General features: G+C 32.8%; 2 protein-coding genes across 2 annotated transcripts in view; one reads left to right on the forward strand and one right to left on the reverse strand.

The window, feature by feature from the left end:
- The first annotated feature begins 3,161 nt into the window (after positions 1-3,161).
- Positions 3,162-11,030, forward strand: LOC111415403 (Ammonium transporter). The gene is made up of 5 exons (XM_023047091.2): positions 3,162-3,978; positions 4,030-4,193; positions 4,248-4,508; positions 10,185-10,320; positions 10,380-11,030. Exons 1-5 carry the CDS (start codon positions 3,432-3,434, stop codon positions 10,916-10,918), a joined length of 1,647 nt encoding a protein of 548 aa, XP_022902859.1. The 5' UTR covers positions 3,162-3,431; the 3' UTR covers positions 10,919-11,030.
- Positions 11,025-24,178, reverse strand: part of LOC111415395 (uncharacterized) — a 65,980-nt gene continuing 52,826 nt past the window's right edge. Inside the window, exons 4-10 of the mRNA XM_071197558.1 lie at positions 17,487-23,153; positions 17,310-17,435; positions 16,965-17,257; positions 11,947-12,112; positions 11,731-11,886; positions 11,513-11,658; positions 11,025-11,396 (exon numbers count right to left, since the gene is read on the reverse strand). Of these exons, the coding sequence (XP_071053659.1) occupies positions 11,025-11,396; positions 11,513-11,658; positions 11,731-11,886; positions 11,947-12,112; positions 16,965-17,257; positions 17,310-17,435; positions 17,487-23,153 (6,926 nt within the window). The remainder of the gene's footprint in view (positions 11,397-11,512; positions 11,659-11,730; positions 11,887-11,946; positions 12,113-16,964; positions 17,258-17,309; positions 17,436-17,486; positions 23,154-24,178) is intronic.

A 24,178-nucleotide genomic window follows, 5' to 3' on the forward strand; every position in this document is an offset into this window, starting at 1 on the left:
CCAAGAGTACACCCACGAGAGATTGTACGTAAATCCAGGCAAGGAAGCTCCAAAATTTACACCCACATACCGGAAAAGGGACGAATTGAAGACATTGAAATTGAGAAAATGATGAAACAAGCTAAGAAAAATGCTACAAGACAAGTTTTTCCAACAAAAAGTAAGAAATCAGAAAAAAAGGTGGTGCCAAAATTAAACACTGAAAAGAAAGTAAGTAAAGAAAAGAAATGGCAAAAGAAAATTCAAGGTGAGACATCTTCATCTGATTCAGATATCAAGGTTCCAAAAACAACAAAAGGCAAATATTCTTCTGATTCATCACATCTAGACAACATGGACCTAGAAGATGAAGAAACTGATGTGCCACGCTTACTAGAGTTTGAAACAATAATTGAGATTGATAATTACATTTTGGTTAAGTTTCCTACAAACAAAAGCATCAAACATTACATTGGCAAATGAATACTGTTGATGATCACTCTGATGAATACGAGGTCAGATTTTTGAGAAAAAAAGACAATACAGGTTTTGTTTTCCCGAATATCTTGGACGTGTCAGTGGTCCCTAGGTCTGATGTAATTTTGAAACTGCCACAACCTGTCAAGTCAAGCACTACAAGAGTAAATACAATAATTAAGTTTCCAATTAACTTAGATATGTGATATGTGAATAAAGAGTTTGAATTCATTGTAGCCCGTTTCTTTTTTGTATTATAATTTTGGTCTCTTAGTTACCACACTGTTCGAATATGCCTCGTGCATGTTCCCGGTACGAGGTACAGTCGGACAAAATGCACTTTTTTTATAAATATTACTGAGTGGAAATATTTTTAAACTCTTAACGTTTTGTAACATGTGTAATAGAGCATACTTTGTCGTATTAATAAAAGGTAGTAGCTACCTTTCATGTTTGATGAAATAGAGGCAGCTGACCAAAAGTGTCCGAATGAGCCCCGGTCTCCCCTAGGTCTCTAAGTTTTGTCTCCTAGTTCCTAGTTTGTAATGCATTTGTTTTCTTGTATATATTATTAGACAAACGTGAGTCTGTAAATTCAGAATCTTCCCATTTTGTAAAATCTTTCCAGTTTATAACTTATATACAGGGTGTTTCTGTAAGTTATGGCATAATTTTAATCACAAATACTAGAGTCAAAATGATAACGATTCGTGTTTTGGTCTAAATCCATAAATGGATAAGATATAGACCATCAAAGTTAAGAAATTTTTAGATATTTTCTTAAACATTTTCAATATGGTCTGTCTTAGAAAGATAAAATTTGGCAAACAGTTCAATGTTATCATGAGAAGATCGTTTTTGAAAATATGCAAACACGGGATCAATGCTATACAGGGTGTTCACAAAGGTTATTTCCTTATTCTTTTTTATTATGTCGTAAACCATTAAATTTTCCAACTAATTCTAAAAGCCTATTTCTTTTTAAAATTATTTTTACTCTTACAAATTTTTGATTAGACGCATCGTTTTCGCGTTTTAAAAGTAATCTGTCAAATTATTACTCAACGTAGCATAAAATCTGGATTTTCTTCAGTACAATTATTCTTCAGCATTTCTCAAATTAATGGTTAAAAAGTACTTCTTTCTAAAAATACAGCATCAATAGTACATTTTTCCATCATAGTATGGCAACACTGTACTTGCAACGGATGATTAGCAATTTTTAATTTTTGTACTCTCGGCAAATAGTATGGATACAATTGCTATTCATGACATTGTGAAAGTCTAAACTGTTGCTATCAACAGTACAACGATCTACCACAAAATTTGATTCTGATTTCTGATTCTCGTTATTTACATATTTCTGTCTTAAATTTCCTCACGTTTCGATATTTACAAATGTTTTTCTATAAGGTTGTCTTTACTTACAATTTGTTTCCATAGGCATCTACGATTAATAAAAACATTGCAAAATCGAGGTTGTATCTTTTTGCAAATATCTCAAAACAATGCGTCTAATCAAAAATTTATGACGTAATAAAAAAGTTTTAAGGATATAACCTTTGTGAACACCTGTATAGCATTGATCCCATGGTTGGATGTTTTCAATAGCGATCTTATGATAACATTGCACTGTTTGCCAAATCTAGTCTTTCTAAGACAAACTATATTGAAAATATGTAAGAAAATGTTTGAAAATTTCTTCACTCTGAAAGCCCACATCTTAGCCATTTAAAAATCAAAAATTTTTACACGAATCGTCATCATTTTCACTCTAGTATTTGTAATTAAAATTATGCCACGAATTACAGAAACACCTGTATAATCTATTCATGTTCATGTCCTTATCCAGTCCATTATTATTAGCAATATCACAGGGAACAGGATACAGTTTCACTGATGAGTTCGTCATGATTTTCTACAGTTGGTACTACAGTAATACTTTATATCAAATATAGTGCTCTAATCAACCTGATATATTTCTCCTGCAGAGCATACAACAGTTAGTTTCTTTGTTATTGTATGATATATTCTCATGTTATGACTCGGGATTCCTCCATCAAATTTTATACGTATTTACGTTTGTCTTCATTATCTTTTCTTTTAATTTTTTTATCTATTTTTAGATATTTAATTCGGAGTTGCATTCTTTGATTGTCTCACATTTATGTTACACATTTTTCATCTTTGCCTAGTTTCTTTGGCTACCATTATTATGAAATTCTTGTAGGTTACCCATATTTCTTGTATGCCTTTTCTCTTTAAGCATTCAACACTTTTTTCTCCTTACGGGGAGATTTTTGCGGGGGATCTAGACTAGCATCTACCATTCTCATTCTCATTCTCTTCTCGGGAAGACGTACGTGTAGTCTTCCCGAGCTGTCCTTGTCATTTGATGAAATCTCTATTAGAATGGGATCTAATGGGGTGTTCAGAAATGGGATCAATAGAGATTTTCTAGTACCTATGTATCTTATAAAGTCCACTTATTCTTCCTTTTTACATTTTCTCATAGTTGGAGAAATAGTCGGAGTACAAAACTAGTCGTTATTCCATCTTATTCGAATTCTATATAACATATTATATAGAATTTTTTGAAAATTGATTTTTTCATAATAACAAAAATAACTTCAATTAAAATTCTTCCCCATCAATATTGAAGTTCAAAACGATACGATCAACTATAAAAACATTAACGTGTAAACGAGGCATTATACAAACATTGAAATTTTGATCTGTATCACCAAACACGATGTAATCAAATCAATTAATATTAATACAACTCGAAAAAAAGCTCGTGTCAGTTACAAAGAACTAAGCACTCATAAATATTTGAGGAGTGCAATTTTCTTTTAAAATATTTAAGTGTTTACAGAAACCAGACCTTATAAGTACACACAATCGTTAGAAAGATGACACACAAATTCATGAAATCATAAAAATTACCCACAATTTAAAATAATATAATAAAAGAGATGAAAGCCTATCAATTAAACGGTACATCCCACGTTCCTTGGTACTACGACATGAATTTAGAAGATACCAATTGGATCATAACGAGTTCTTTTATGATTTTTACCATGCAAACCGGTTTCGGAATGTTGGAATCAGGATGCGTATCAATTAAAAACGAAGTAAATATAATGATGAAAAACGTCGTTGATATCGTTTTGGGCGGTTTAACTTATTGGATTTTCGGTTACGCAATACAATTTGGAAGAAGTCCGATGAATAACGGCTTCTTATCGCTCGGCGATTTCTTTATCGATCCATCATTAGATGATCCCATGAAAGGAGCTATTTATGCCGCATTTATTTTTCAACTTTCATTTGCAACAACCGCCACGACGATTGTTAGCGGTGCCATGGCCGAACGATGCAATTTTAAAGCTTATTGCGTTTTCAGTTTTTTTAACACCATTATATATAGCGTTCCGGCCGGATGGGTTTGGAGCGAAAATGGGTTTTTAAGAAAAATGGGAGCTGTTGATATTGCTGGATCTGGGCCAGTACATTTAATAGGTAATTAAATAATATTTATATTAATTTTTGGATTTTTTTTTAATTTTGTAGGTGGAAGTGCAGCTTTTGCGGCTGCTTTAATGCTTGGACCTCGTTTAGGACGTTATGATAATGGACGGAGAGCACTTCCGTTGGGGAGTCCTGTAAATGCGGTTATGGGTTTATTTGTTTTATGGTGGGGTTGGCTTGCTTTTAATTCAGGAAGTACTTACGGTGTAAGTCATTTGATTTTCTCGTTATTTAATTTTTGTAATTTAAATTTTTCTTAGCTAAGCGGTGAAAAATGGCAATATGCAGCTCGAGCAGCTGTTATGACAATGATGTCTTCATTTGGTGGTGGGACAGTTAGTATTCTATTTTCGTTGTTGAAGCATGAGAGAAGAATAGAAGTTTTAGATATAATTAATGGAATCTTAGGATCGTTGGTTTCAGTAACAGCGGGTTGCTTTTTATATAAAAGTTGGGAAGCTTTATTAATTGGAACAATTGGAGCTATTTTAGTATGCACAGCCATGCCGTTATTCGATTGGGTAACGAAATGTTTTTCAAAATAATAATTTTTTTCTTTTAAATTTTACTGCAACAAGATAATCTTAAATTAAGGTATATTCAGTAATCTCCTTAATGTTCTGTCATCATTAAATCTGCTTTCATTGACTTTAGTCAACACTTTGTTAAACCAACTCAAAAGATTTAAGTCTTTTGCAAAACTGGTGATAATTTCGTCCACTATTTCCACTTCTAATTCTCGATGTATATCACTGTTTCTGGAGTACCAGGCTGTAGCCACTATACATCTAAGTACTTTATTTGGAATCGTATATTTGTTATATTTGGTAAATCCAGACTGGTGTAAATATTTGTTTATTATTAGCATTGCGTCTAAATTCATGCCCAGATACTTGGGTTCATTTGAATAGGGTATTTACTGATTATTAAAATGAACTGGTATTGCCCATATCAATATTTGTTGAATAGCAACTTGAAATTTTCCGGTTAGGTGGTTTCAGAGTCTTTTACAGCAAGATTTTAGGGAAAACAGAGTCACTAGAGACGCCATATTTATAGAGCAACAAATTAATTAAAACGCAGACGACGACGCTATCATTATGGCTGAAACAGAAAACGTTCTAGAAAGACAATTGCTCACATTCTATAATAATCTATAAAATAGTTCAAATTGGTAACTCAAGATAACCGCATAGAGCAACTGATGCATTTTAAATTCCTGGCCATAAACATATCTGATCATCAACCTAATAAATGACCTCCTGCATTGAAAGAAGAGCAGATATCAGCAAAATGAAAAGTATTATGAGAATAACAAAAATGAAACCGCTGACAAATGCGCTAAAAGATAAGACAAACGTGTAGAATTCAAGACGTGGTGAAATAGGGTAGAGAGCATAGGTGGGGAGGGGGAGGGATTAGTATGAACATGTAAAAAGAATGGACACGAACAAGATAGCCCGCATCGTACTGGAACGAAAATCAGAAGTAAACGTTCACCCGGAAGCCCACCAAACGGATGGCGAGATAGTGGGAATTTATTATTCCAAGAAAAGAAACAATAATTACCTAACAGATCTACGAATCTTCTAGAAGAACAAGAAAAAGAAGACTTAAGTTATTAATCCTTTATGCTAGACTTTGTCAAATGTCTGGGCCACGTCAAAAATGACTGTAAAGTAAACATCTTTTTCCTCCAGAATTTTTTCTATGGTACTTGTTACTCTGTGTGTTTGGTCGATAGTGTCATGGTTGTTTCTAAATTCAAATTGTACAATTGGTATTATCTTCTTTTCTCAATAATAGGTTTAAGTCTCTTGAGTACTGGTATTTCGAATAACTTTGATAATATTGGTAATAAAAAATGGGTCTATATGATATAATAATTAGATTTGTCAGTTTTACTACACATAGCTTTCCGTAGTAGGTATCTCAAGGTCAAGATTACACTGAGTAACAAGTGCGGCTTTACTGCGAAGTGAAGGTCAACAACTGTTTTATAACTTAAAGTTCTTCCAACCTTGACTTCAAGGTTGTATCTTAAAATGTTCGAACCTTGACGATTATAGGTGTAACTTCTTAGCCTTTATCATAAGAAATCAAACTAAAACTCGTTCTTTATCGTGCTAAGTTTGTATCATCAGTTTCCATAAAGTAAAGTAAAGTCGTTGAACTTTAAGTTGTAATACAGTTGTTGATCTTCTTTGCACAGTCTAATCTTGATCTTGAAGTTCCAGGAGAAGATCCGTCAATCGGAAAATGCCTACTTGGCATTTTGCTTTACTAGGGAGTTTATGTAGTATATCTCCAGCTATTAGAACAAATTATTTCTGTGGGTTAATGTTCTCTTTAATCTTTTTGGATATCTCCTTTGGTTTAGTAGGTACATCATTTTTGTAATTCTGAATAAAGTTTTCTATTATTACTTCGTCTTCCTCTTCTTTATTAACTTGATGGGTTTTTTCAAGGTGACAAATAGGCCAGTCTCAAACATCTCAAACAGCTTGTTCATGGGCACTGTGTCGTAGACTTTTTCTAAATCTATGAAGAGTAAATGGATAGGGAAATTCATCGCTTTGCGTTTTTTGATTACTCGTTGGAGGGCGAAAATATTATCAGTACAAAACCTTTCCATCATATTCTTTAACACTTTGCCATACAACCTCCCCACTGCACTAGTAACATTCACATTTTTGAAGATTGAGCTGATGTTACAATCTTCTGGAATATTATCTCCTTCCAACATAAACTGTGGAAAAGTGCTGCCAAATTTTTTTTAATATCTCTGGTCCTTCTTGACTAACTAAATGAGGATGTTTCCATACCTGGAAGACTTTCCATTTTTTGATTTTCTCTAAGGTACCTTTATTTCTTCCGCGTTAATTTGGGTTACGTCCATTTGTTGAGTGGGACTATATATATGTCATGCACGTTGAATTCTGCGCGATCTTCATTTAGCAATATTTCATGATAATCTTTCCACTAATTTATATTGATCAATTGCATATTTGCTTTGCTTCTCAGTTTCTTCCAACAGCAGGAGTGCTGCCTATTTCCTAACTTATTTAAAACATATATTCAAGAAGCGCTGAAAACATAGAGAAGACAAGTCTATAGAGATGGAACAACCATTGTTGAAGACCAAGTTGTTGTGGCAAATGAAAAGTATGATATTAACTTTATGGTCAGGAAATTCATAGAAGAGCTAAAAAGATCTCTTAGATATATACCTCAGCATAGAAGAAGGTAAGGTGGATTAAGGCTATCCTAGATTTAAGGAATCAGACAGACTATGACTGATATATAGAAGAATATTGTATTAGCTTTTTGTTGTTTGCTTCTTAACCATTTTCCACTTTCAGTTCTTAGTGGAGGAATTTGCATAATTGGTCTTTTTAGTGTCTTTGTTGCTTTACAAAGGGTTCTGTTGGTTACTTTTTAATGGTACTGTGAGATTTATTTTTTCTTCAAGTCTCGACGCGAAGTTTACCCAGTTCCCATGTTTATTGACTAATGTAGAGTTAGCTGGTTTCTGCATGACTCTTTTATTTGTTGGTAGTTTGCTGAGGTGGTTTTGACGATGAGACGATGAGGTGGTTTAGCACTAAAACCTTTCTAGTGCTAAATTCTTATTGTTAGAGGAATTACCATTACTAACAGAGCTTACATTGCAGTTTACTGTTCTAAATACTAAGATCAAAAAACGTCCATCATAAGAATAAACTATAAGCCAATTATAACATCTATAATATGTTATGGATGCAAAGCATGGAGAATGGCATAGAGCACAAAAATATAAACTAACCGTATTTGAGAGGACACTGGGACCAATCAAAGAAAACATTACATGAAGGTTCAGATATAACAGTGAATTATATTAACTTTTCTATAAAGCTCCACTCGTACAGTTCATCAGATTTCAAAATCTGCAATAGACAGGACATATTAATAGAATTGAACAAGAGAGACGATCAAAGCTGTTAGGAAAAGACTGATGAGTAGACCCCGAAAACGCTGGGAAAGTGACGTGTCCGATGATGCAAAAGAGCTACTAAATGTGAGAATGTAGCGAGGAGCAGCAGCACATTACATATTTTACCAATATGATGATGGTCTACAAGATTTTGTTCATGCTCGTTTTCTCGTTGACTAACTTAGATTTAATCAGCCTATTTCGCTAAATTAGTAACTTAGTATATTAGAAATACAGAAAGATAATCATCAGAATTTCGTGAAGGCTAGTCTCAAAGAAAGCGCATTTGTCGTAAAATGACTAGCCTCCCAGGTGATCGCCGAACTATTTCGAAATTTAAACGGTGTGATTCAAGGTCTTTGTCTAGAAGATTAATCGGTCATATTTGCAAATAAATTGTGAAATTTTCGAGCAACCTTACTGAAGTCATTGTGATGTTATTTGGAAATAAATCTTAACATAATCATAACGACCATGCTATTGTTTCTATACAGTATTATTTGGTTTCTTATCTGCCTGCCCAAGTTCTTATCAGATATACTGAGTTGGCTTTGGGAGATCTTGTCATTGTACATTGGCTGTACTGGCTAGGTTTTTTCAACAAGAAGAAAACGTAGTAAACTTAGCGCGTAAACTTCTTTCCATGTTGACTTGATGTACCACATTTAGATAGTTACACACTCCCAGAAAATGAAGTCAACAATTACATTCCTTTCTTGATGTAATTTGTAACCTTTAAACACTGAAAATTTATCAATTAAAATGTCAAACTTTCATATATATTTAGTCGTGATTTAGTCTGTTTAATTTCTCTAACTATCGTCCTCGACATTTATGATATCTACCTAACAATACGACATGGAGAAAGAGATAGGGTATTTAAAAAGCTACTAACGAGTATAAAAATGTAACGCTCTGACAGATATAAATTTTCAAGTCAACTACGAAGCATGAGAAAAGCAGATAAAGAAAACGAAAAAAAAAGGTGTGGTGATATAACAATATTAAATTTATCATGATACATTAAGAGCACCTTACGAACTTTGTTATTGTAAAACCTCAACTTAACAGTTTCGGTTTAAATATTAAATTTTAAAAATGTATATTTTCTGTCAATTCTTTTGATTATCATCTCAGTGTTGTCAAGTATTAATAATGAAATATAATGTTTAACTAATTAAACTATACTACTATATACTTACTTAATTAAAGTGTGTAGAAACAACTATAAAACTCTTGAAAGCTATGATCCATAATACGGATAAGTAGTTGAGCGGTAAAGGCAGTAACTTTGACCGGCATATAGTAAGGATAAGTGGAAGGAAAGGGTAGGCGATAGCCATAATGGATGTTATGGATACTGTAAGTTTGTACATTTACCTTGTTATGCCACATTAATTACCCGAAGATGGTGGCTTCGGGCAGATTAAGTTTGTCTCGGTTTCGGGTTGCGTATAATAATAAAACGTACTACTTGATAGTTTTATGTCTATCTGTTGGTCGTACCGATCTACTTTGGAGAACTAGATTACATTTCACAGTGGGGAGCTTGTCAACCCTAGCTGTACAAAATTGTTTATATCTTTGGGAATTTATCCAATGAATATAATAAATGACGATGTCTATCATGTCTGCTATTTTATTGCGGTCTGTCGACCAGTATGTTGGCTTTACAGTACACAATACTTCGCATTTGTACCCTTTCATAGCTTCGTAGAGTTTATTGTCTTCTGTCCAAGCCTTGTTATTTCAAAAATTCGAAATCATGTCTTTGAGAGCAGTAAACTACCACTACTATAATCTGATACTGTTTGTTTTTACTTTAATCATAGCAGCTTGTATTTCTGATCTATTATTGCTTAGTTCTTCATAATGTAAGATATTTTCTTTGACTATTATTATACTGTCTTCTTTTACAGAGTTATCTGGATGAGTGGTATGATAAACTTTGTAGCCTTAGAACTTCTCCTTGTTTTTCTGTCTTCCACTTACACTTGGAGCTTATTCTTCATCGAATCTGTTTTCTATTCTGTGCTTAAATTATCGCTACATTTATTCCACCATATTGAATAGTAATGGACTTAAAGAGTCCCCTTATAGAATTTCAGTATATACAGGTATTTCCTTAGTGAGTATCCCATCTATCCGTGCTTGTATGCTGTTTTCCAAATATTTTCGATGATTCTAACATTTATTTATAGCAGATTTTAAAATTTATTTTTAGGCTGGAATTGATGATCCTGTTGGAGCAAGCGCTGTCCATGGAATAGGAGGAATTTGGGGTGTGTTAGCCGTTGGACTTTTCGCAGAAGATCCACACCCACTAAATACAACTCATGGTTTAGTTGGTTTAGTAAATGGTTATGTTCTATTTTAAATTTTTCCCCCAGAAACAAAAATAAATCAATAAAAATTTTAGGTGGTGGCTGGTATTTATTGGGCATCCAAAGTTTATGTTGCCTTTGTTTAGCATCTTGGGGAATATTTTCATGTATGACTCTACTTTGGATAATCAATAAAATCATTCTGATTCGAATGGAGGTCCACATAGAACTTTTAGGAGCAGATTTAACAGAGCATCACGTAAAACACCCCCAAGTAGGAGTATCTAGGGCCTTATCAGCTTTAAGACCTTGCTTAGATATGAATAACGTCGAAGATTTAATTAATGTTGGTTTAAATCCGGGACACGATGTTAATTTAAACATCATGAAGAGTTTAAGCCGAAAGAGACGGTATAAATTGTCAAAGATTTTTACTGATATCACGGGAAAACGAAATTTTGGCATCAACAGCCGCTGGAATTTGATTCCAAATGGCAAAAAAATTCGCGATAAAATTTTAAAAAGAACAAATAATAAAAAGAAAGCAGAAAAAGCGTTTATTCAACCCAATTTAAGTCCTTTGAGTGTTACTAATTTAAAAAATATTGATAATCCCCTTCCTTGGATTAATTAAAAATCAATAAATGTTTTGATATAATTCTTGTTGAAAAGCAATAAATACACAATAACACTTTACATAATTACATAGTTTACTAAAACTAGAATAACCAGAATTAGGGCTATAGAAAATCTGGTGGTGGCGGTCTTGGACCTAGAGAAGAGGTCAAAGCCGCTGTCACCGGAAGTGACACCGATTGAATAGGACCCTTCGCTTTTTCGAACGTTACATTTTGTGCGCACAACGGAACGGCCTCTTCCACATCCATACATTTTCCAAAATTCCGATATCTTCGTCGGCGCTGAAGCGATTTTGAACACGAAGATGCAGAAGAAGTATCTGTTATGCGACGTTTTCTTTTGTGCTTTTTTGATGGAGTTCCTTTTCTGCACGTCCAACAAATGATGATGAATAATATTAATACCAAGACGCAGATTAGTGATCCCACAATGATCTTGAATTGGGCAATATTGATGCTTTGTGATATCATACGCTATTTGAAATGAAGAAGTTGCAAGTTAAAATAAAAATTGAATGAATTCCCGTTAAAAAAAGATTTTCTAATTGCTACTTCTTCATTATAACATGAAAGATTTAAAAAAAACTTACGGGAATTGGTAAGCAAGCTGGATCTTCTAAAAAAGTGTTGCAAGTTAAGCAGGATTTGGAACCTTCGTTCGGCTGATATTGCCTTGCTGGACATTTAAGACATATCGGGTTTTCACCAGTGCTATACATATTTTTACCACAAGCACCTAGAATTAATATCAATAAATTAATTAAATTTAAATTGTATTTATTTTAAATGTTAATAAAGAGATATTTACTGCAAACGTGAGTGTTTTCAATTAATCCAAATCCTGGGAAACATTGAACTTTTAATTGAGGAATCATGGTTATATCAGAACCTGATTGTGGTGACTCTTTGACTACAGCTGGTGTTGGGACTAAATCAAATTTCTTGTCCCCTAAACTATAATATACTAAAAGAAAACATTATCAAATATAATTAAATAAATTTGAATAAAATGTTTGATTGTTACTTGGTAATGTTTCGAAAATTTCAACGTTCTTCAAGAGTATTGAGACAATCTTCTCATAAATGTTTTGTTGGCATGCTATTTTACATTCATTTATATCCAATGTTGGTAAAATAACTGATAAAGGTTCTACGATGACTTGCATTGCAACCAACACAAACTCATTGACCTAATTAGAAATATTTTAGTTTTTTACTAATACTTATTGTTGATAATGAGTATTTTAAAAGTAGTGATATGCATAGCTTTTACAAGAATGTCTAATTATAATTTGCAAAAAACAATTAAATACTTGTCGATGCAGTTGAACTAGAAATTGTAATGGGAGGTGTGCTACATAATAACAGCAAAGTATAATGTTAAGTACATTATATACTCAACCTAAGTATTTAGCATGGAGCGGACATGGAATTTAAAGGTCTTTATAACTTTATTTTTCAGTACAGTGAATTTTGAAAACTGAGATTATACAAAAAGTAAATACTTAAGTGAAGATGAGCAATTTCCGAAACCGGAAGAGAAAAGAAGAAGAAAAACAGTACAATAGCTGCTTACTGCTTTATCAATAAAGCAGTAAATAGGATAGCTATAATCAAATTAGCTATTGTAAATCCTACTTGTGGGCACCTCTAAACAGTATCATTAGATATCTTTGCAAATCCTGACACGTTCTTGAAAATTTTCTGGAAATTCTAGCATAGAAAAAGTTCTTAATAAAACTCCAGAATTCTAAGGATATCTTTCCTTTTTTAGATATCAAACCTGAATTTGTAGATATCTCTGAAAATTTTTAGATATCTTTTGAAAATCCTGAAACATTTTTAGGTATTGTCAAAAACTGTGGGTAATCACCAGGTATTAACTTGGTGGTTCCCAGGGGTTATTCGGAAATTTCATTATAAATTTGCTAGAAATCCTAAGCTATTTTTAAGGATTCCTGGATAACGTTGAAGATTTATTAGAATCCTGAAATATTTTGTAAATCTTTAGAAATCCCCTGAAAATAATTATAAATAATAATAAGGTAATTTTCTAGAAATACTAGGACATATTTGCAACTTCTGGACACTGGTAAAATCAATAGGAGTCTTAGGATATTTTTGAAATTTGCTGGAAATAATCTACGAATCCTTTGATATCGTTGCAAATCTGAAGTTTATGAAAAACATTTGGAAATTTAGGACCTCGTTAAACATTTTTGAATATTGTTGGATAAATCTGGCTTTTTGAAAGTTCTCAGAAATCTTTGAAACTACTCTGAACAGGCTTTGGAATCTTTTGAAACACCTCGGGATGACCTGGGAAATCTTCCAAAATATCAGGATACTGTTAGAAACTATTACTATTTGATTATTTTTGAAAAACTTAGAACCCCCTTGAAAAGCTGTAAAATAACAGAGATATCTTTAAAAACCATTGAAAATTATTGAAAACGCTATGATATTTGTAAATCTCTATAAAATATCTAAAAATGATTTCATTTCTTTGCAAATCCATAGTAATTATAGAGAATTTTCTAGACATTCCAGGACATTTTTAGGGATTTCTGGATATCTTTGAAAACCGTGGAAAATACTTTGATGGCTTTGCAAAACTTTTGATATTCTTGAAAATGTTCTGGAAAATTCCAATATATTTTTAGCGATTCACCACCGCGGCCTATAAGATCTATTGTAAATTTATCCCTCCAAAAGTTTAGGGCATATGTAGCTCCTTAATGAACCTTAGTATTGCCCCAAGGCCTTGTTTTGTAAAAATTTTAATTAGCTTACGCCCTTAGATCCCCTATGCTGAGGCATAAAACCTCATTAGTTTTGTTTTGCGATGGAACGGACATGGATTTTAAAGCTCTTGCCTGATCGAAAGTTTCCAAGATTTGCCTTTGTTCAGAGATTGCAGAGTACTTTAAGGAAATACGGTTTCCATAATAACTTTATTTTCAGGATAGTGAATTTTGAAAACTGTGTCTATACAAAAAGTAAATAGTTAAGTGGAGACGAGCAATTCCCGAAATCGGAAGAGAAAAGAAGAAGAAAAAGAGTACAATAGCCAAACAGCCAGAAAAGACAGTGGCCGCTCTTAACAACAATGCAGATTCAGAATGTTTTGAATCTGCAAGTCCAAGTCCTCCTTCTAATACTGAAACAAGAACGAAAACAAATTGGTATCTGTCCACTATAATGTAGAGGAATGGAGGGCAATTTAACCATGTTAAATGATAGAGTATAAGCTAAAATAATAACTACTCATCGCAGATATATTGAAGACATTTTCGTCATGACTGAAGACGGGCACAACAAATAGTCGAGATTATTCTGCCATGATCTAACACGGATAGCCGTAGGTTAAATATGTATACCAGCTAGGTTGTGTAGGCGTCCATTAATAAGGTACCCAAGACTAACAGTACGCGTACTACCTCGACGAATTCTGATTCTCTTCATCTACCACTCATATGCATCTGTAATATGGCATTCTTTACCAATAACGCCGAGAATAGGGTAGCTATAATCAAATTAGCTATTGTAAATCCTACTTGTGGACACCTCTAAGCAGTATCATTAGATATTTTTGAATTCTTAGACATCATCTGAAAATGAGTTGAAATCTTTGCAAATCCTGTGACGCTCTTGAAAATTTTCTGGACATTCTAGCATATTTTTAGCGTTGATAAACCTGTTGATAAAAAGGGCTGCGATATCTTTGTGCATTTATAGAGTTCCTTCGAAAATACCTTAATCTTCTAAGGATATCTCTACTTTTTTAGATCTCGTTGGAAACCTGACTTTGTAGATATCTCTGAAAATTTTTAGATATCTTTTGAAAATCCAGAAACATTTTTAGCTATTGTCATAAACGGTGGGGAATCACCAGGTATTTTGGAAAAATTTTAGAAATGCTTTGCAAATGATTTGATGTCTTCAGAGGTCTTTGGCTATAGTTGAAATCCTGGGCTATTTTTAACGATTCCTGGATAACGTTGCAGACTTATTAGAATCGTTAGATATTTTGTAGATCTTTATAAATCCTCTGAAAATGATATGATACCTTTGCAAATACGCTGTGGTTTTTGATAATTTTCTGGAAATACTAGAATATATTTGCAACTTCTGGACACCGGTAAAATCCCTAGGAGTCTTAGGATATTCTGAAACTTGCTAGAAATAATCTACGAATCCTTTGATATCGTTAAATATTTTTGAATATTTTTGGATAGATCTTAGAACAACCTGGCTTTTTGAAAGTTCTCAGAAATCTTTGAAAATACTCGGAATAACCCTTGGAATTTTTTGAAACACCTCGGGATGACCTGGGAAATCTTCCAAAATATCAGGATATTGTTAGAAACTCTTATTATTTGATTATTTTAGAACAACTCCTTGACAAGTTTTAAAATGATATCTTTAAAAACCATCGAAAATTTTAATAATTCTAGAGAATTTTCTAGACATTCCAGGACATTTTTAGGGATTCCTGGATATCTTTGAAAACCGTGGAGAATACTTAGACATTTTAGAAGTAGTTTAGAAATTCTTTAAAAACATTTTGATGACTTTACAAAATCTTTGATGTTCTTAAAAATTTTCTAGAAATTCCAGCATATTTTTAGTGATTTTTAAAAGCCGTTGAGTCTAAGGGCTTTATTATTATTATTATTATCATTGCTGCCGAGCTGATGGGAGCGGCTCTTCTCGTCACTGCGACCTATAAGATCTATTGTAACTTTAGCCCTTCAAAAGTTTAGGCCATATGTAGGTCCTTAATGAACCTTAGTATTGCTCCAAGGTCTTTAAAGAGCTTTACGAAAATTTTGTGTCTTAGGTAACGCAATTACACAGTATATGTTCTGCCGTTTCTGACTTGTCGTTGTAAAGTCGACAAGTTTGATCATCAGCTTGTCCAATGTGGTAAAAATGGTATTTAGGGGCGCATGGCTTTCCAGTGAAAGACTACCTTTGAGGCCTCCCAACTGATGATTACTTGTTTTAGGTGTTTTTTTTTGTAGTCCACAACCAATCATCAATGTCTCTGTGACCTGGAACCCATCATAGAGTAACATCATTGCCCTAGCGAGTTTTCTCAGGTATACTCTCTCATCAGTGCGGAATCACACGTGAAGGCCTGAATTGTCTTTAGGGCGGCCCGACTGTCTGTGGAAATGTTTATGGATGCACCTTTCTGTCCCTTTTGAAGGTTCAAAGTGGTGCAGAAGTTTATAGTAAGAACTTTTGCTTGAAAAATGGTTATGTCTGAGCTGAGGGGTAATTTAATGCAGCTATTTGGTCCACTAATGCCCATGCCTACTCCTGATCCAACTGTCTTTAAAGCATCGGTGTACTAGGCAAGGGCTCCTAGTCTATGGGTTTCAACATCTTTGCGAACTTATAGAATTCCTCCGAAAATACCTTAATGTCTGAAAATCTTTATAAAACATTTAAAAATTTCATCATTTCTTTGCAAATCCATGATAGTTCTAGAGAATTTTCTAGACATTCCAGGACAATTTTAATGATTCCTGGATATTTTAATATAAGCACTGTAGAAATCCTTTGAAAACGCTTTAATGACTTTGCAAAACCTTTGATGTTCTTGAAATTTTTCTGTACATTCCAATAAATCATTAGTTATGTTTGCAGATGTATCTGGAAAGCTATAGGAGTTCCTAAATATTTTCGTAAATATTTAAATATCTTCTAAAATTGATTAGATGGGTTTACAAATTCGTTACAGTACTTGAAATTTTTCTGGATATAGTTGAAATTCTTGGGGAATGAAAAGAATGATTTAAATATCTTTAAAAATCTTCAAAAAATGATTTCATGCCTTTGCAAAAAAACCTTTGATATTTGTAGCGATTCTTGGATAAAAAACCGTGATGAATTTCTATATATTTTAGAAAAATTTTAAAAAGCCTTTGAAAACGTTTTGATATCTTTTCAAATCTAAAGTTTATGAAATTATTATGCACACTACTTTTAAAACAGCTCATATATATAAAAATTAATTAAAAGAAACCTTACTTTTGTCACGCACTTATTAGTCACATTCACGTAACATATTGAATTCGCTTCACCACAAAGCATATCTTCGAATTTCATCGGAAAACTACTATACATTAATTCCAAGTATTCGTTCGTACATTTTCCAGGAAATCCATAAAGAATATTAGCAGTTATCGCATAATTTGCTAAAGACACAATCGAGAGTTGATGAGGATACTTCCTCCCGCCATTTTTACATGTATAATTACCAGCATCTTGAGGAATTATATTTTCAATCGTTAAAAAACCATCTTTATCTTGAACTTTTCCTTCTATAAAAAATAAATCGGTTACTAAGTCGATTATTACATCTGTAAATTTTACCTGTTAATGGTGCACCATCACTAAAAGTCCAAACACAAGAAGCCATCTCGTCACTGTTATTATTATTAGAACCACCAATACAAGGTATTTTTATTTTTGAACCGGGGGTTGCGTACATGTGGTAGTCTAAAAATATTAAAATTAAAACAATAAAATAAATCAAGAATAAAAAATTACCCGTATCTTCTAATTGAATATCGTTACTAAAAACTTCATGGAGCGCGGGGTCATTAAGTTTTCTAGGGGTTCTTAATAAAAAATCCAAACTTTTTAGGGATCTCGAAATCCGTTCGGTTTTATTTTCGGATTTTTGAGCCGGTTTTCCAATAACAACACCGGATTTTTCTAACGTTGCGTGAGGGCAAAGGTATTTATCGAGGACTTTATGAAACTCTTTAGCCCTCGTTTTATTCCTTAGATCAGCTACTAAATTATCGATTGAGCACATGCAATTATTTTCAATCCCAAAATTTGACGCATTACATTCTTGTTTGATTTCAATCGGTTTTATCGGCAAACCTTTCATTGAATCTGGTAATGTTGGTGAAGAATCAGGGGTTGAATTTGATGATTTATTTGAAGATTCGTTTTGATGTATATTTGTCGATGAATCAGTTGATAATTCATTAGTTGATGAATCCGTTGAATTTATTGTGCTTGTTGTATGTGATACATCCCCTTCATCATTTTCTTTCTTTGAATTCACATCAATAGAACCAGTTGGAAATGGTTTCTTCTTCAATTGGGGTTCTAAAAGAATTGGAGATCCTTTAGTTTTTAAACTAATTAAAGTAGTTGAATCATCACCTGTTTCTTTTCTTGTATTTTCGTTAATTTTTTCTTTTAGCGTAGTTTCTTTTTTCGTAGCTTTCAATTCCACATTTTCTTTTGACGTTGTTGGATTAATAACTTGGTTTTCTTTTAATGTTGAATAAGTAGTGACGTCATTTTCGGTAAGTGTTGAATGGTCCAATTCCTCGCTGGTTTCCTCGGTGGTTGTGGAGAACTCTGTAATATTGAAAAAATCTTGTAACTTCATTGAACGAAATTGTTCTGGATTTATTGTTAAATCGCGTTCTTCGTCATCATAGACGGAAACTGTTGTTGGTATTGTTGTGTAATAATCTTCGAAATTACCGAGGATTTCCGTCGAATTCGGGAAATACGTCGGCAAATCGATTGTTATTTCAAACCGGGTCGTTAAAGTTGATGTTAAAGTTGACGTTAAAGTTGTTGTTGATGTAAAATTTTTATTCAATTCATTAATATCCGATACATTACTAATCAAACTGGTTTGCATTAGATCTGGTATGATCTTCGACCAATCGGTTTGATTAAATTCGTAATTTCCAATTGTTATATTCGCTCCTGGTTTAAAATTATTACCTTTATGTTCCGCTAAGAATTTTTCTTCCATCTTACCATTTCCAACTGGGATTTTCGTCGATGTCTCCTTTCCTTTTTTTTCACCATCTTTTTCCTCCTTATTTTTAGGGTTGGTGGAAAGTTGACTAATGTTGGTGCTTCTTTTACTTGTTCGCGAATTTTGAAGATTCTCAACATCATTTTCTAACAACTCGTTATCTTTTATTTCATCATCTTTTTCGTATTCAGTTGATTCCTTATTCGATTCATAATGCCCATCTTTTTCGCTTAAAACAAAATCGCTGTAATCACCTTGAATAAAATTTTCAGAAGCCTCAGTGATTATATCGAACGTTTGAATTTCTTGGGGATTATGTTTTATTGCTGGATCTTCAGATTCTCCTTCATCTTCCGTACTAAATGGAGAAATAGTTTTTTTCCAACTAAAAGGAGGCTCCAAAGTCGTTCTTTCCGTTGTGATTTCTTCAGTACTCTCTCTTTGGGTGCTTGAATGCGATGAATGTGATAACTTCGATGATGTTGATGAAGGAGAATAAGAAGTATCAGACATAGTATAACGCCCATTATCAGTTACAACACCTTTATTAACTCTCGTTGAAAACACGAGATTAGTTGATTTTCTCGCCGATCTATGCCGAATATCTTGGACCTCCTTTATCATTTCATTCAAACTTTTCGTCGTTGGCTTCGATTTGTGCTTATTCGCTGTTACTTTATTATCATCGAGAGATCCAATTGTAGTATTATCTTCAACGTCTATTTTTGAATGTTGCAAAACTTGTTTTTTATTCGTGTCATTTAGATTTGCCGTAATTTTGTTTTCAGGTGATGGGGTAATTAAATTATTAATGTATGGTGATTTTGATGCTTCTGTTTCCGTTGAGTTTGAAAACACGGAGATTTTAGTATCTAATGGGGAATCTTGAACTAATTTAGGAGTTGATTCTATGACATCATTACTCTGCGAAATTATGTCATTGAGATATTTAGAATACGGTGTTGATTTTGAAGTCGATATTAATTTCGAATTCGACATTGACTTTAAATTCGGAGTTGATTTTAAATTCGATGTTGATTTCGAATTCAACATTGATTTCGAATTCGATGTTAATTTCGAATACGTCGATTCATTTTCTTCCTCATCATCATCATCCAAATCATCCTCATTTAACGTTGTTATAGAATGATCCTCATCATATTCTTCTTCTTCGTCATCTTGAGACATTGTAGTAATGTTATCGGCGTTTGTTATTTTAAAAGAATGAGTGGATGTTGGTATTAATTTATATTTAGGGGTTGTTGATGATGTTAACATATTTAACAGATTAATTGTGTTTAATAATGTGGAATGAAATGGGGTGCTTTGACTAATTTGATCAATGGTCATTGTTCTTTTATGTTTTGGAGTTGAAACCTTATTTTTTTTTCTATACGAATTAATTTTAACTTCTTCTTTAATATTTTTAGTTGTTCTAGATTTGTGTGTATATTTAATTAATTTATCGTTATCCAAAATCTCTTCTTTTCTATCATCCATCGTTTTATCATCACCAGTTAAGTTTTGGGCAACTTCGTGGGATTTATTTCTCGCACACAAATCAGGATAATTTTCGTAATCTTCATCTTCAAGTTCGTTTTGTGTTGAATTAGAAGGGGAAAATAAATCATCAGCATCATCATCTTTTATTAAACCAGGACGAGATGGCTTGTTATGTTGTTGACAATGATTCTTGCACTTATCGTGTAATCGTTGAATTTCTTGTTTATTTGCTTCTGATAATACCTCAGTATTTGAATTACCGACTTTAACGGTATTATTTTCGGGCTTTTTATCATTGGAAATCGAAGGTTTGCATTTTTTAGTTATCAATTTCATTTTTTTCGTGGATTTTTCAACATCGAAATGGTCGTTTTCTATTTTGGTTATATTTTTATGATTTTTCGATTTTTTACGAATAGGAATATTATGATTTTTTTTCTTTGCGTGTTTAACACTTATTATATTTTTATTCTTTGTGTCTTCGTTAAATTGCGCAACTTCATTTTTACCCAAACTTATTGGTTTACTAAAAACTTTCTTCTTATTCGTATTAAATTTTTTTTTGTGTTTATTTTTTGAATACTTAAACACTTCATTATTATCAACTCCTTTCGTTGTGCTACATTCTTCAGTCGTCGTACACTCCTCACTCGTTGTACATTCTTCACTCGTTGTACATTCTTCACTCGTTGTACACTCCTCAGTTGTAATTTTTTCAGTAGTCGTACATTTTCGAGTTGTCTCGCATTCTTCTTGCTCCGTTGTTGTTGTAATCGTAGTTGAATCATTGCAAGTTGTTTCTCCTCTTAAAACGGCTGAGTTAATTTCTTCATCCTCCTCTTGTTCGCATTGTTCCTCATCGCCAAAAATGGTCCAATATCCAAAATCATTTATGATTTCAGGTGTTGGTTGTGATAATTGCGAGTGGCAGTTCGGAGTTTTTGCCATCCCATATTTCTTTTCAAGAACGGAACAACACGAACCACCATGAGCCGTTTTGCGGCGTTCGCTACTGTTTGACCTTGCCAACAATGCATTTTCGTAGATTTCTTCAGCAAGGGGACATGTTCTATTAGCGCTGCACTTATTATCACCCTCTCCCTGATGATTTTTACTGTGCCCTTTCAATTTATGAGAATATAACTTCAATTTATGAATCTTTTTTGGGTTAATCTTAATTTCATTTTCTTCTAGTTCTTCATTTTCATCATCCCAAACTAGTTTTTTATGCCCTTTACTTTTATGTTTAAGTATATTTAAATCAGCATCATCTACTAAGTCTTCATCAATTTCTTTCGGTGGTGGCACCTCCACAATTGGTACAAGGACATTCTTGTCCGTTGTACTTCTAACGAGTATCGTTGGAATATCATCTGAATTTGTAATGATAATTGACGGATCTTTATGGTGATGCAATTTATGTGCAGGTCTTGAAAATTTGTGCACATTCTTATAAGTAATGGGTTCTTGGTCAATTTCTTCAACATAAAACGGAGCTTTCTCTTTAGATAATTGCGGAACCAACGACACCAACGCATAACCTGGTAAAATCATCGGAACCTGATCCTTTTGAGGCTTATTAAACCTCGTTATACCATTGCGATAATAACCATCATCTTCCTCAACTTGAATTGGAATCTTAAAATAATTAGTAATCTCAGTATTCTTATCAACATTATTCGTTTGGAACATCCGCGAAAATGTAGTAACTAATGGTGTATTTTGAAGATTATTTCTAATTGGATTATCGATTCGATTATTAATTGGATTAATAGGATTATTAATAATATAAACAATCTCTTTCTGTGGCGCACTCGTAGTTAACGCAACGGGAGCAATTAAAACCCCCATCGCAGGTTGCGAAATCGTATATTTTTGAACACCCCCCTTCAAAATTTGATCTTTATATTGACTCCGATGAATAGGAGCCGCCGTAATTGCAATAAAATCATCATCCATTGTCTCATCAACTTTTAAAGGCAATGGTGGATTAGATATCGATTGATGAATCGGGGAAGAAGTCGTCGTTGTAATTATTTGAGTTGTATTCAATAACATCGGCAATTTCGGTAAAAATTTACTAATAAATTTAGGCACAGTTTTATTTAATTTGCTATATTTTCCATCGTAACTTTTTAAATCGGATTTACCACCGTAATAATAAAAACTTGGGGTGTTTGTTAAATTTTCCACAAATTCATGATGAGTTTCTACTTCATCAGGAACATGTATTAATAATTTAGTTGTTGGTTTAGATGTTGAAATCGTTGATCGTGCTAAATTTCTTAATGATTGGATGGGTTCATTAAAAGAATATGTTGATCGAATAAACGGATTTAATGTGCTTTTATATTTCTTATTCACTTTTAATCGATCACAACCACTCTCAATACTTTTAGGTTTTGGAACCTCCACCAACAAACTCTCCTTAGGGAATATTGAAGTATAATTTACAACTTTTTCTTTAGATCCTTTTCTAGCTGCGGCCGAAACTATCGAATCATTATCTCCCAAACCGTTTAATTCGAATTTCTCGGTTTTTATTTGAACATCATCCGTATCATTCGGTCGAGGAATTTCAAACTCATGAGAATTCACAACTGTCACATCATGATCATCAGCGTAATCAATTTCTACATTATTTGTAGCTGAAATAATAAAATCTGATGTTTCAGTTGTAATATCATCTTCATTCTGAGTAGTTGTCTCCGTTTCATTTTCGTCGATTTTTTTATTAAATTTATTAAGTATCGGTTTGCCAGATAAAATCTCAGATGAAGGGTAATCTAAATAAAATTGAGCGAATTCACCATCATCCATATCGTTATCTCCTTCTACTTCTTTATCAGTCAATGCATCATTATTATCAATGTTTGAATATTCTGGAGAATATGGCATTAATCTAATTGCTGCATTATCTGAAACATTTTATATATATTAAAATAATTTCTAAACAGACAATTTAATTCAGACAAAGAGATTATTGCTAATAGTTTATTTGGCGTTATACAAAGTTCCTACAATATTAACTTTAGTTGTTTTAGAAATTGCTTTTTAATCACGCTTTTAATCAGCTTTCGGGATATTCGGCATCCCGTTCGGCCAGATATCCTGTTATCCGGCATATCTATCCGGCCATTATGGTTATAATTTCTGGTGCTTTTCTGAAGGGATACCCTATATTGCCACATTATTGCGATATTTGAATAAAAATGAAATTAATAAGAAAGCTGATAAGATATGTCAACTTATTTGGATCCAAGATACATAATTAACTATTTTGATGTTGATTTAACTAACGAAGCAACTCTAAAAAGAGGATACTTTAATTAATAATTGGCGATATTTCCACAAGGATCCTTCAAGAAATTAATTTTATAGCGAATTTTGAAAATTATCGATGAAAATTGCAACATCGAAAATTTTATCAAAACTTTAAATATTGCTTTCTCAAAAACGAAAAGTCATTTTTCAAAACGGGTTAGTTCATTGGAAAGAGGACACTTTTATTAACACTTTGGGATATTTTCATACTCGTATTCCAAGAACTGGATTTTATACGAATTTTTAAAACTTAATTGGCGAAAATTGGTAAATTCGAAAAAATTGTCGATCATTTCAAAAATTTATTTCTCGAGAACTGAAAGTGATTTTTCAAAACGGTTTTTTGCGTTAAAAAGAGGATACTTTAATTAATAATTGGTGATATTTTCACAAGAATCCTTCAAGAAATTAATTTTATAGCGAATTTTGCAAATTATCAATGAAAATTGCAACATCGAAAATATTATCAAAACTTCAAATATTGCTTTCTCAAAAACGAAAAGTTATTTTTCAAAACGGGTTAGTTCATTGAAAAGGGGACACTTTCATTAACACTTTGGGATATTTTCATACTCCTATTCCAAGAACTGGATTTTATACGAATTTTTAAAACTTAATC

This window comes from Onthophagus taurus, chromosome 7, assembly GCF_036711975.1.
Source record: "Onthophagus taurus isolate NC chromosome 7, IU_Otau_3.0, whole genome shotgun sequence".
Taxonomy (NCBI): Eukaryota; Metazoa; Arthropoda; class Insecta; order Coleoptera; family Scarabaeidae; genus Onthophagus; species Onthophagus taurus.

What these genes read in the sequence shown, in the direction of transcription:
- LOC111415403 (XM_023047091.2), top strand. Translation starts at nt 3,432, where the DNA reads ATGAAAGCCTATCAATTAAACGGTACATCCCACGTTCCTTGGTACTAC. An exon ending in TGGGCCAGTACATTTAATAG is followed by an intron (nt 3,979 to 4,029) that starts GTAATTAAATAA and finishes TTAATTTTGTAG; the next exon opens with GTGGAAGTGCAGCTTTTGCG. An exon ending in ATTCAGGAAGTACTTACGGT is followed by an intron (nt 4,194 to 4,247) that starts GTAAGTCATTTG and finishes AATTTTTCTTAG; the next exon opens with CTAAGCGGTGAAAAATGGCA.